This window comes from Pocillopora damicornis, chromosome 2 (assembly GCF_964200805.1).
Source record: "Pocillopora damicornis chromosome 2, jaPocDami1.2, whole genome shotgun sequence".
Lineage (NCBI taxonomy): Eukaryota > Metazoa > Cnidaria > Anthozoa > Scleractinia > Pocilloporidae > Pocillopora > Pocillopora damicornis.
In genome coordinates this window covers 20,926,870-20,940,780 of record NC_142671.1, presented here as the reverse complement: position 1 = coordinate 20,940,780, position 13,911 = coordinate 20,926,870, and the positions used below count along the sequence as shown (strand labels likewise).

General features: G+C 38.7%; 1 protein-coding gene across 13 annotated transcripts; it reads right to left on the bottom strand.

Annotated features, from left to right (window-relative positions):
* Nucleotides 1-13: 13 nt before the first annotated feature.
* Nucleotides 14-10,313, bottom strand: LOC113683954 (carbohydrate sulfotransferase 11). Of its 13 annotated transcripts, none has more exons than XM_089197205.1 (7): nucleotides 9,567-9,655; nucleotides 9,350-9,428; nucleotides 5,703-5,770; nucleotides 5,246-5,417; nucleotides 4,353-4,518; nucleotides 2,244-2,305; nucleotides 14-1,557 (listed from the first exon to the last, which is right to left on the bottom strand). In XM_089197205.1, exons 5-7 carry the CDS (start codon nucleotides 4,444-4,446, stop codon nucleotides 754-756), a joined length of 960 nt encoding a protein of 319 aa, XP_089053331.1. In that variant the 5' UTR covers nucleotides 4,447-4,518; nucleotides 5,246-5,417; nucleotides 5,703-5,770; nucleotides 9,350-9,428; nucleotides 9,567-9,655; the 3' UTR covers nucleotides 14-753. The 13 variants fall into 13 exon arrangements, with proteins under 13 accessions (XP_089053331.1, XP_089053330.1, XP_089053324.1 ...); XM_089197204.1 differs by having other exon boundaries at nucleotides 5,246-5,367; XM_089197198.1 differs by lacking the exon at nucleotides 5,246-5,417 and having other exon boundaries at nucleotides 4,353-4,539; nucleotides 9,567-10,313.
* Nucleotides 10,314-13,911: the final 3,598 nt, after the last annotated feature.

Below are 13,911 nucleotides of genomic sequence, written 5' to 3'. Positions count from 1 at the left end.
GTGATAGATGTCATTTAGTATATTGAAGTTTTAATGAGGAAATTAGTTTCAGGGCAAACGAGGACAATAGACGGACATAAAACGCAGGTCAATGTCCATGAGCACAAAAACAGCCTTTCGAATCATTTCACAATTGTTCCGTTGGCTATTATAGTTAAGTGTTAATTTGCCTTTTGTGACAATTAGGCTTCATTTGTCCTAAACGAGATTCCTTCGGTCATCGAGGCCGAGTATTTCCATTAAGTTTACATCTGATGGTTCTCAAGGCAAAATTTAACAGAAAATTGAAGAAAAAAACTCTAACATAACCAGGACTGGGGTGGGGTGGGAAATACGATCGAACTGAATAGAAGTGACAATGAGCCTAGCCTACGAGCAGTTCCTCCTTTTCGGCGAAGTCCGTCATGGTAGTGACAAAAAATTGGTTTTAGCGCGCCGCGAGGAGCTCTTGGAGTGACGTCGATGCACTGCGGGAGCTCCATGAGTGAGGCGCTCGAAAAGTAGCGGCACATCGAAGTGTCTCAAAAAGCTCCCTGCGGCGCACCACCATCAACTCTTTTTCCACTGATTTTTTTTTTACTCGAGTGCTCGTAGTCTACAGTAAGCTCTGTGTGTTAGTAGTTTTCCCTTCTAATATGAAGACAAGGAAAGAGATCTAAAAACCTCCCTTTAGGCAAGAGAATATAATATTTTGATTTTGGACAGTCCAATAATGGTCACTTTTGACATCACGTTAATTTGGTCAGAAACTGTTTACTTTATTATGCTTCCTAGAGAGTTCTTAGCATTGTACCCGAACATTTCAAGGTCGCGACGGTAAAGTTTCTTGACCCGCATAATGTCTTCTCGTGGAACCTTGGAATAGTAATCCCCCAAGCTGTTCCTAGTTGATGTGTAACGGACAGGAGGAAATGATACTAAATGATCCACACCCGCCTCGCGTAACACAAATGGAGCATCCTCTGTTAATGTCTCGTATTTTCCGATAAAATCAAAGTCTATCTCGCACGGATGACAGAGGTTATCGTAATGATTCCAATGTTCATCTATTTTCCCCCTTATTGAGTGAGTATCGATTAAGTATGATATGAAATCCTCGAACTTAAATTCTCCATGAAGTGCTGAAGATGTTTCATTAGCGCCCAGTCTTACTCTGACAGATTGCTTGATTTTGCTCGCGTACAATTTGTAGATATCAGTTTGATTGGTCAGTTTGTTTCTATACGCTGACAATAGTCGCTCAAAAGGCTCGCGAACGAAAAGAAACTTGTAGTAGTTCTGCAAAATATAACGTATATCAGCTTTGGAGTGATAGCTGAGAAAGTTGAATTTTTGTTTGTGTACAGACTTGCCAGTCAACCCCACAAGTTTCGCCATGATTTTCTTCCATTTGGAGCACGCAACTTTAGGAATATAACAATAGACCAGTCGGTGTTTGCTGTCCACTATGAAATGATTTAGGTCCTTAGCTTGCAGTGCTCTTGCCCTCGTCTTTTTACAGTATGCCAGAACTTGACGTTTTCTCTCTTCTTGTCTGGATGCCATAGAATGAACGGACTGAAAGTAGAAAGGTTTAGTGCGATTTTCGTTTGACCCGGGTGAAAACCACAATTGAAGTAATTTTAACTACCAGTCGCAACAGAAGTAAATATAATCATAAGCCAACTGGAATTAAACTAAATGTCTCGTGAATGTCTAAAGAAAGAGAAAACGCAAGAGACCAGGTCGCCATTCGTTTAGTGTTGCATTTGATTGGTTAAGAAAGTGGTGGTAGGTTTTCTGAACCAGTCAAAAAGCTTAAAAAACTCTGCAATTCTTTATAACCTTGACAATATTTTGTCAGTTGTTCTACGGTCAAACACTCGCTACTGGCTTCGGGAAAGGCATACTACCAATTTCATATTCACCAAGGAAACTCATGAACTGTCTTTGGACTGTCAAAATGTCATTTGTTTTTAAGGGCATGTTATTATTTTCCAGACAATTAACATCATGAGAAAAAGCTGAGTTTTGATTGGAGCTCAAACTCAAAACGAACTTTTCGATATAATCCATCCATAACAGAGGATGTCTCCTCTTTGTAGTACACGCGACATGTTACGGTTGGCACTTGAAACTTTGTCTCGACCGTATGGGAGGGAGTGAGGAAAGGCTTTTGGAGAAATCGAGATATGAATCGTGGGGAAAATTTTGATTTTAAAGTAACTTTTTGCTGTTCTTAACTTGTTCTTCACTTTACTGACCTCTGGTTTTGTTGACCATCCTGATCCTGATGTGTTATATAATGATTCTTTTGAGGCGAGACCTGTGGAAAAACAACAAGCTTAGACATACTTTCATTCCCTTTATTTATACTTGACCTCATTTTCAATACACAGATTGTGGATATTAATAGATTTGACAAAGGAACAGCACCTGGTGTAAACAACAGGCCAATCACCTCTATTATACAGCTGAAGCCTAAAGATTTCTGTGTCTTCGCTTAAATAATTCGTCGCATCATTCGATAGAAATCGGTAAAAAAAACAAAACAAAACAAATTCTCGGCGCAGTTCATCAGGACCGAGCTTATTCCGAGTTCCGTCATACCAAGCAACTAGCAGTAAAGTACTGTATTCCCTCGTCAATATAGGGTCTCCCTAATAAATCATTATTTGTCCAATTCCCACAATTTGTACCGCTAATTTTTACTGCTAAGAACAATGAAGAACACAACACATTTAACCCCAAGACGACACAAAAAAATTCTTAATTGAATTATACGGTCTTATATCAAGTAATTTTCGCAAGTGAACTTTAAATTACACTAAGCAAAAAGGAAAAAAAAATTTGAACGTCACTCACGCTGCTGTATCCGAGACCCGATCGATTACTATTTGGACGTTTAAATTGAACGAGAAGTCATTAACTTAAGTAGCATTCGTCAGATTCCGTAGGGATTTACTGAAGGCTTTAAGTCGCGAATCTAACAAGTCACAGGGTTTTAGTTTTGGTGATCATCTCTCAATTCCACTTCCTGACCTTTGATGAGAGTGAAAAACGAAAATACTAGAAAAGAAGCAGCAGATCTATCTATTTTCAAAAACGAACATTTTTAGGGTCAAAACGGGACATTTAACAGCTACGCGTACCGCTATCTGCCTTGTTATTTTCACTTTTGTTCTAAAACTCATCAAGCTTTCATTAAGTCGTTATTACTCTTCCTGAGTAGAAAAATAAAATTGATCTGAAAATTCATGTACGTGAATTTGAGTACAGTGTGTTCCTAGATTAAATACTCAGAAGAGAATAACTACCGTGAGCGGATTTTCTACAAATTCCGTCGCATATATGTGCGTGTTTATTTCTTCACAAGTGATCAAGATGCATGGGACCACTTGGAAAATGAGATGAATTGCAACACAGTGTAACAAAGTAAGTTCTAAAACTGGAGAGTGAATCGTTCTAAATCGTTGATGAAATAAAACGTCGTTTATTTTCAAGCACCTCAGTGGGACTGATTAAAGCGCAAGACATTATAATTGGATTATAAAATGTTTCAGGAACCACTCCAAGCGCATTAAACAGTTTGAGTAAAGGCACGCATTTCCTGCCAGGTTAAAAAGAATGTTAGAGGGGCGAAAATATGTGCAAAAGGCTTAAAAACATTTGATGTGACCGAAATACAAAGTGCAACAAGCTGAAGCGCGCCTTATTCAGGTGTTATTGGGCCTTTTTTCGCAGGAGTGATCAAAAAGTAAATTCTATTGCTAGCCATAACACTATACTAGATGAGGGGATATGGTTTAATTCAACTAAATTTTTTACAACTGAAATAGCAAGAAATGCGTAGCAGATACTACATATGGGATTGGTCTTTAGCTCTAAAGTGAAAGGGTAATAAAGATAGCCGTGGTATATAGCCATATAGCCAAATTGCAAGTGGTTGAAAAACCATGATTATTCACAAATTACGAAGGAAAACAAAGGGATACAAATCGACAACGACATTATAGATTAGGAAATAAAAACTAAATAACAAAGTATTTGTTAACGTTGTGTTTCTTAAACACGATGGACGGAAAGCGGTGGAATCGAAAACGTGAGTGATTTCATGCAAAAAAAAAATTAACCTAACCAGGTAAAAACATATTTTGCGAGGAAAAATCTAACAGAATTTGAATCATGTTGAGCAGAAAAGGAGCGAAAACGAGAAAAATCATTTCTATTCACAAAAAAATGTTACTGAAAGTTCAAGTTACATATTTATCTGGGAACACAGACGCAACAATGGATTCGACCGAGTTACAAGGAAGTCTCTCCTCAGCTAATATAGGAAATGCCGGACAATCTACATCTTTTTATGTTCTTACCTTTAAATCTCTGCCTTTCTGTTGAAATAATCAGCCAAATAGCATAGATGCCACCAAAAATTGCCATCGATGTAAAAACCTTTCTACGCATCATCCTGGTTGCATGTAATCGAACTTGAGCTATCAGACACGTTTCTAAAACAAAGTGTAAACAGGCCTCGGATCACTAAGAGACAAAATGGCATCTCTACAATGTAAGATAAATGGATGTTAACTTGTGGCTCTTAATAAGAAAGATCATTGCTATTTCCGGTAGCAAGTTGAGGGCGAACGAACGTCGCAAGCCGGATACAAAACGGCAGAGGAAAACAGTCGTTCCTTGTTCCCATGGGGTCTTCCCTAGAAATCTTGGAAGGGGTTTCCCGCTCGGGTTTCTAAATCATGACTCTCTCTCATGCTATTGTTCTGTAGCTGTAAAACACAACCTACCGAAGACATACGGGGGCTAATGCATAAACTTGAGTCAAACAGAGCGCGAAAAGTTACTTTACACCAATTTTGTTGAAAGCCACGAGAGCGTAAATATTCGTGCAAAAATGCGCGACTAAATTTGGCCAGAATTCAACGGTACATCTAAGTTAAATCGGTGCCTTTGAAGACAACCTTGGGGTACTGAGATAAAGCTGGATTTACACCCCTTCAAGGTTTCCGAGCGTAACTGGATTAGTACCCTGCCGTCACTTATCGTTTATTATTATTCCGGAAGGTTGGACATTGGGATCAATTTTAGAGCAGGCGTTTAGCTAATTAAGAAGGCCTCATAGTCGCGAGTTGGTCAGTTGCTTTTTTGAAAAAAGAGGGTCGTAAAATCAGCCTTTTTCTCAAGAAAGCTGTGATACTGTGAAAGATTTCTGGTCTTTCTAGCCAGAAAAAAGGTCGAAAATCTTCCTCACCGTCAAACTGGTCGCCAACTCATCATCGTTATCCTCATTCTGATCCTCATTGTTAGGTAAGTTGTATGGTGCACTTGAAGCCCAATCTCAGTGTTAAGTACAGAGTGAATTTTTGTACTTGTCTTCGTAGATGAAAAAAAGATATGTGACGACAGGGGATCATCCTAGTGCCCTAATGAATAATGCAATGAGTGTCCAGGCTCGAATTAATTTTTTTTGCCTTCTTCTACGGGTACTCAATTCATTGCCGCACTGGCCAAAATCAACAACAGAAATTTCTCGTCTCTTTATTTCAGCGAAGGAAATATCTATGGGAAAATTTATCACCTAACTTTTTACGGGCACATTTCCCTCCATTCCTTTTGTAAAAGGAAAAAATCCTTCGTGAACAAACGAACGATTGACAATGCATAAATAAGCACACTAGACAGTCCGAAAGAAAGTCAATTATACTCACCACTGACCCTTTTTTTTCAGGCAAGAGTTATATGTGCTCGTCAACAATTGTTACTGAAATATTAGTTCCTAACGAACAAAAATAAATACATAAAAAATTACACGACTGTGATGCAATTATGTCTTTTAAAATTTTTCCAGGTAAGAAAATCAACATTTTCTTATTCAGTCTTTCTCGGGACAGGATCAAACTCTTTGTTTTTGGCCTCCGAGAAGGAAAGAATAAGGAGAATTTTGTCTTCTACTCTTTTCCCCTTACTTTGAAACCCTCCCCCTCCCTCTCGGCCCACGCCCTGTACCGTATCTGCCTGAGTCTCTCACGGGAATTCTCCGATAAGAATTGTATTTCCTATGGGAAATACAGTTCTTATAGGAGAAACTAGAGATTGCACGTCTTTTAAACACTGACGCCCGGCTTTTGAAGTTCAGTTTTAAAGGGTAGATTGAGGTTTTTGAAAAAAGAGATTTTTTTCAGTGCATTTCATAATCTTTTTCAAGCAAGACTATTAACCAATCAACAGAAGGAATTAATTAGACGAAATGAACTTGATATATCAGGCTTTTTGGATAAGCTCTTTAATTATTGAATATCGCTCAAACAGACATAATACTGATAAAGATTTAATCATTCCAGACGAAATTTTTGAAATTCAAGCCCAGGGGCTGTTACTTGTGTTTTTTTCTGAAACGTAGACAGCTACAAAAAAGCCATGTGTAAGCCGTCTAGAGTAAACTTTGGGTGCGAGGGAAAATTTTAGTGACACACATTGCAAACAGCATTATTCTCAATAACTTCTGCATAAATGCAAAAATTTATCGTAAATATGGAGTTTGAACCAAAGAAACAGCGCGAGCCGCAAAAGTCTATCAGAAACAGTCATTATTCTCAATAACTTCTGCATAAATGCAAAAATTTATCGTAAATATGGAGTTTGAACCAAAGAAACAGCGCGAGCCGCAAAAGTCTATCAGAAACAGTCTTAATGCGGCGCCAAGTTAAGTAGATTACAATAGGCGATGTTTATATATTTTTATAGTATTAGACTGCCCCATGAGGCCTTGATGCTAAATACAGAATTTTGTAATATTTGCAGAAACTGATTTGGCTTGATTTAGAGCGAAGATCTTAAAAAAAATTGAAGGTCAGATTAAAACATCATCTGACAGAATGCTGTTTAATTATCCTGCTGTCTTCGCGACAAGGATGCGGCGCTCCAAGTTCAGAGACACCCTCTTAAAAAAAATTTTTTTTTTTTCGGAGGCCGATTTTAAAGTTAGAGATTAAAAACTTAATGGTGATTCCAAAGGTAAGAGTCTAAAGACATCACTCAACAACATTGTCGACCCGAAAGTATATGAATCACCGCTATCGACGATTTATCAATGGTTCTTAAACTAAAGGAGTAGTGTTGACTTTAAGTATACCTTAAAGGGTCCGGACCAAATCAATCAATTTTACAAAATACTTTAATAGGCTTAAAATCCACGGAATTGTTCTAATGCGGATCACACTGTCTCCTACTCGTCCTCTTTGAACACGCTTCGGTGCTACGAGATAGATTTGTATCTTGCCTAAGGATTCTAGTTAAACGGTTCAATTTACGAGGATTAGATTATATAATTGTTCCATTATGAAAAGGGTTAGGGGTTAAATTTATCGAATTTAATCTGAATTCTATTCATTTATTGGTTACCGGAATCTCGTTTCGTGTTGAGTCCAATTTTTGATTATAAGTTTTGCACGTCAGTAACATGAAAGGATTTCTTTGCAAAACTTTGTAGTTTACTGAACGATGACAATTTAATCTTAGCTAAGAAAACTTCAAAAGTGTTGCACATGCAGAAAACATCGTCTAGAATTCGAGCAGTCTTTCCTTTTTGGCAAAGTCCGTTGAGCGAATCAAAAAGAATAAGTGAAAAAAAATTGATGTCGACGCACCACAGGAGCACTGTTTTTTTTTCCGACTCGCGCAAGGGACTTAGCCGAAAGGGAGAGACTGTCGTAGTCTACACGTTGTCGGCAACTAAGAACATTTTCTTAACAAAGGATTTAGATGCTATAGAGAAGACCTTACGAGTTTCTTTCATACACTAGGAGAAATAAAAAACGTCCCCAGTGTTTACGAACACTGATATCCACAAACTATGCGTAGACGTGTTCGTGGTACACCACAAAAACATCTGTTACTTAAAAGTAATTACTGAATTCTTATCAATTGTGAAATGCTTTTAAAGATATTTCTCCTCAGAATGATCTGAAAGCTAAATAACAAACGTTTTCGATATCTTATTCAATCACGACTTATGAACAAAATGTGCCCAGTTTGAGTGATCGCTGACAATCAGCTGGGTGGCCTGTCGTGACGTGAAATTTATGAAATTCATATCATTTATTTTACTTATATTTTCATCTGTCAAAATGATTAGATTTGAAGCAACTACATAATACAAGGCCACTTTTGAAGGAGCGTATATCTGGTGGCTCGTTTGGCCAAGCAGTGGATGAAAGCACAAGGAATAATCTACATGCGCGTCGAGTCTTGAGTCTATATATAAATTGGTCTGCATTCTTTAATTTAGCCTTAAAGTTTATCGCTTCCTTGTTACTCTAAAAGTCAGTTTGCCGTTGAAATAGCTATATATGTGTATGTATGTATATGTATGTATATATATGTATGTATATATATATATACACATCTGATATCGTTTCTAAAGTAATTAAAAATAGTGGCTGTCAGTGCGAAAAGAAAACACATTAATTAGTCATTATATCAACTGTCAGTCGTGATGGTCATAAATGTTACTGTGTGCTTTTGCTTCTAGAAAATTTATTCAGAACTCTGTAGCCGCGGGCGATTTATGAAATCAGATACTTTAAATGCACAAGATGATTTCAATAATGAACTCTTGAGTTGGAAAAGCCTTTCATAAAATTAGGAACATTACAAGGGGATTATTTAAATGCCTAGCCAACCGCTTTCAAAGATTCAAAGCGAATTTATTATGCCCACAAAGAAGACCGTTCATAGACAGTTGCCCAAGTGATTTCTCAACTTAAGAGGATGTAGAATGCAACTAAAAGTAAAGCAAGGCTAATCAAGCAGAATCTCGCCTTTTTGATAGCTTTGAGTCCAATCCTTGCGAAGTTTGCTCTACGGATCGTTTTAGTGTTAAGCCGCGAGTTGACATTTTGAAAGGTTCGACGGCACTGTCGTTCTATTTATCCAACTAAGGGCAGCCCAAACGTACTGTGTGTGATTTTGGTGCTTAAAGGTCATTCAAAGTTAAGGAATACGTAATGAATCAAGAGATTAAATTTTAAGCTTGTGCCTTCAAAAAAAAAAAATTTAAAGAATATACTTGTAAAAATATTCGTGGCTGTTATGACGCGGTGTTTCGTCTCGGCCATGAGATTTGTGAGATACTTAAGGTAAATTTAAAGCGAATTCGTCGAGCATTGCGCTCAAAGTCCCGTTCGCGACGTCATGATGTTAGCAGTCTTAACCCCCATCGCAGAACTTGATTCCCAAGTGCACGTTCACGAATTACAACAAATACGATGAAAAATTGTCAAATACTTGTAGAAAAATTAGAAAAGAATAAAGATGAAGATAAAAGCGAGAGATATAACGTGATAAGTGTCTTTACCTATACTCCGTAGCCACCTTTTCCCTTCAGATCGTTTTTGACATAATTCTATCGAATGTCTTTGTTCGTGTGGTGTGCACTGAAAATAGGGAAAGCAGGTCACTTGAACCGGTTCCGAGCACCAACCGTCGTCACTCGAAGAAGGTCAATAAATTCCACAAAAGTCGACTGATTCCCCTCAAATTGCCACCAGCAAGAGCGAATAGTAAACACTTACCCGTTCGAACGCAACAGTTACCAAATTCCGCCATGTCGACGGACGCTTCGTTTTGTCATGCATTCTGGCTTTGTAGTCATGCTGATTGCGAACGACCTAACCACGGGATTCAAATATCAAAGCCCATCTGATCAAATGAGTGACTCTGCCGGGGGATCGTTAGGAGGGTTGTTGCTATTGCTCTATATTGCAAAAAAACACCGTCCGGGGAGTCAGTGCGTGTAATATTACTGGAAGCTCTGAAATTTGAATCCCGTACTGAGGGCCGTGTCGCATTAGAGCGAATTATAGTTTTCAAGTTTTCGACACTCGAAAATAAATTAAGCATTTTCCAAATTTTGGTAGAGGTCACATCAAACTAATATTCTTCGACAAAAACCTCACAGTTTGATTCAAAAGTCAATCACAAACCTATTTCGTTATAAAAATGGACTTCAAAAGATCGCACGCGAATCAGCACAACGCAGGAACGGATCTTTTTTTTTCCGAGCTGATCTTTTGCGTTTTGGTTGACGCTTGCGCTTCTTATGCTGGCTTCAATACTTGTGATGGAAGGAGAATTTCACGTTGAAGCCACGTGTTATCCACATTGCCGCCAGCAGCTGGTTCCAGGATAGAGTAAAAATTTGACTAAAAGCGGTGCTCAAATGCCTCGTTCCCTCGGAAGAGAAAGGGTCAGATGGACGAGGAAAATCCTGCCATCGTGCGCCAAACTAAACTAGCGATCTATGAATTTTTATTCCCACTGAAATTTTATCCAGACATGTCTTGCACAACATGACAGCTAAATGGTTAAAATAACATTATTGTTTGTTTTCGCTAAAATTTGGGAGCAATTCGGAATTTGTGCTCGAACGGGTAGATATTCGCTATTAGCTCTTACTGGTGGCAATCTGAGGGGAATCAGTCGACTTTTGTTGAATTTAATGGCCTTTGAGTCGTTAAAGTCGTCAAACAGTAGCGTTAAGAGACCGGAAGCGACCAGGCAGCTACGGAGTAAATGTAAGGAGACTTAACATATTATATTTTTCGATTTTATTATAATTTTATGTTTTTCCATTTTTTTAAAATTGATTTTCATTTTTTTTTGTTTTGTTTTGTTTGTTTGTTTGTTTTTTTTTTTTTACGGCACATGTTTACGCTTAAAATTCAATCTTAAGTTATAAGGTATTCCTGTTAATGCAAAAATTATCCACATCACGCTTGAAACGCCTGTGGTCCAACACATGCGGAATTCTGAGAAGAAGCAGAAAGCAAAACAAACGCGAGCAAGCAGACAGTCAATAAGTATGCTAATCACTCATTGACAATTAATGAATAGATCCTTCCACGGTTTTAGCGGCCATATTGGTTGCGGGTCAAACAAAACCTCGTTGCTAGGCAACGAGTCCTAGAATCTCTTATGATAATAAGACGCGCATCGCTACCCTCGTTAAATTTTCGCTTTGTTCAGGAACAAGAATCAATATCCATCGCTAAAAAAGATAAGACATTGATAAAGGTGAGTGACCTTTTTTCTCTAGGCGAAAAACCTTTTATTCTCTGCGTTTTATGGGAACACTGGGATCGTTTTCTTAGAACGTGACCTCGCGGCTGACATAATGCCAGAAGGTCACAGTACTGCTTTTTCTAAAGACTTTTTGCAACTTAATTGGGCAGAGGAAAAATTGAAATAAATATGTTTACGTGCCCTTAAAACTTTTTCGTCCAGACAGGCTAACATACTATTAAAAAACAATTAACTCGGCAAAGAGAAACCCTTGGCTAAATGGGTTTTGGAGATAAGTGTTGTGTCGGCGGCTGTAACAACGACAGAAGATATCCGAAAAAATGGGTCATCCACTCGCATGTAGAGAAGTTATCGTTCCACAAGCCCGTGGCTCATCTCTGACTCGTTGGGATGGTGTAACTTTGCACTTTAAAATACACTCTCCGGTAGAAACAAATGTGTGTGAATACACCGTACCCACGAATCCACTGACAAAGTAGGAATAAGCTTTACAAAGCTTGTACTTCCCTACATAATCCGAGTCAAATTCTTTCTTTGACAAAGTAAAAGAGAACACTTTCCCAAGGTCTAAAGCTGGCCATGTTGTCATATCGTTTCTCCATTCATCCTCTGCAATATGCCTGGGGTCTCTAGGAAGACTCTTAATTCGTTGTTGGTACTCGACTGTGAGTCTCGACCTCAACTCCTCGTCGGATACCACAACCCGAACATTACGTTCACAAGCAGAAAAGGCTCTGGCGACAAGCTCTCTTTTTTTACCAGTTACACTTAACCCCCTTAAACTTAGGTAATCTTTTAGTTCACCCAAGCTTTTCTGGAGGAAATTTTCGTAAAGATCTTCTGGATTTACAATAGAGGGCTCTTTCGGAACACGTGTAGCCATGGTTCGAAATAAAAACAACTATTGAGCTTGAAAACACCTAAAGTACAAAAACCAAAACCAAAATTTTAAGTACGTTGTAATGCTACCACCGTAAAGCCTAAAATTTAAAGCTACACAATATCGATGGCTAAAAAATATATTCTAATTTCTCAACCGAAAGAGGTGCTTTTTAAAATGCGATTTTCGCATCATAGCGGCCGCGAAGTCAACTTCGAACAACATATCAATCTGCCCATAAAACGCAGAGATAAAACGGTATTTCGCCAAGAAATTCGGCACTTACTTTCAGTAACGCCTTATCTTTGTTCCCGCTAGATTTGGAGACGAAAATAAGCAATTTTCCTTCAATAAAGTTAAGATATTGAGCGAAGGTACCGAAGCACGTCTAATAATTACAAAAGAATCTATCGCTCGTTGCCTAGCAACGAGGTTTTGTTTGACCCCCAAACAATATGGCCGCTATAAACCGTGGAAGGATCTATTGAAAAGGCCTGAAGTAGTAGTCGTGGTTACAGTAGCCCTTTTACCCATGGGTAAATGGCGTTTGCCCACGGGCAAGGACGTTTTTGTGTGTAGCCGCTTTCCCCAGACCGAAACTGCCCAAGGTTATTTCCATGGATACATAAAAAAGAACAAAAGAACCTCCCATGACAGTTCCTGAATTGAAAAGTACGGTTTATCTGCTCCCTGAGGTGGCTTGGCCAATCATAAAGCAGAATGTAGCTAATACAGGAAATCGCCTGCAGTGTTTTGAGGTGACCTCCGATGCACTTGGCTAATTTCGTGCCTTCTTCGGTGTCTTCTCGCAAAAAACTGCTGGACTGTTATATTTATGGAGGACTGTCGTATAATGAGCAGGAGAATCACCGAAATTAAGCTTAACAGATCTCGATTCGTAACATCCATGTTGCTCTGTACTTTTCCTGCCAATTTGTCAGGTCAGTGAACTCATATCTATTTATATTTGACCCTGAGGGGAGTCTTTTACTGTGTAACCGCATCCCCTAGGGTAATATGAAACCTGAGCTTAACCAAACCTAAGCCATGTACCCTCCGTAAGGCCCCAAACCTAAGGTGTGTGTAACCACCACTAGTGTTTCGGAGTACAGCACCCTCACCTTTATAATGACATGAGAAATTCTCTAAGCGAAATGACTTGCAGATGTCCTTCTAGCCGGATGTCAACTACATGACAACTGGAATTACGGATAGATCGCACCATGATTAGATCGCTCCCAGTTAGATCGTTCCAACCAAAAGTTAGATCGCTCCACTCGAAAGTTAGATCGCCTTATCAAACAAGTGACTTCGCTCCCAACATAAGTTACTTCGCTCCATGTAGAAAACTAAGGTAAAGGTAGCAAAACTAAGGTATCTAAATTGATAGTTCATTAAATGAAGTACATATCTTACCGAACAATCGATTAATATCGCTCGCGCGCGCTTGACATAAATCCGAGCTACGCAGAAAGTACAAATAAAGCCTCATGCAAGGAACTCACCAAGTGTAATCTACTTTATTCATTAAAGATGGCGGATATCAGTTTCCTTACATCAAACAGCAAAAAAAGCCACACTGGATAGCATTGATATTTGAATGATCTTTTTCAGTACACTTCCGACTATAACGTTATAATTTATTCCACGATCATTTATTCCATCATCGATATACATCATACATCGGTAGCTCGATGGCTAATCTGAAGGACAGAGTGAGTACGATGTACTTGAATCGTCCCAAGACTCATCATCACCTACAAACTTTAAAGATCATCGGTAAGTAATACAACATGGAGCGAAATAACTAATTTTGGTAGCGAAGTAACTTATTTGATGGAGCGATCTAACTTCCGAGTGGAGCGATCTAACTTTTGGTTGGAGCGATCTAACCGGATATAGACAGCTGCATTGAAGCTGTAGCGGTGGGGGAGAGGGGGAAGGAAAAAAAAAAA

Bases quoted from the DNA above. Each gene is read 5' to 3' on its own strand.
- LOC113683954 (XM_027201241.2), bottom strand. From the start codon at position 9,629: ATGCATGACAAAACGAAGCGTCCGTCGACATGGCGGAATTTGGTAACT. The intron at 2,306-9,349 runs GTAAAGACACTT...GTTTTTCCACAG, and splicing joins AAGGTGGCTACGGAGTATAG to GTCTCGCCTCAAAAGAATCA. The intron at 1,558-2,243 runs GTCAGTAAAGTG...TTCTACTTTCAG, and splicing joins GATGGTCAACAAAACCAGAG to TCCGTTCATTCTATGGCATC.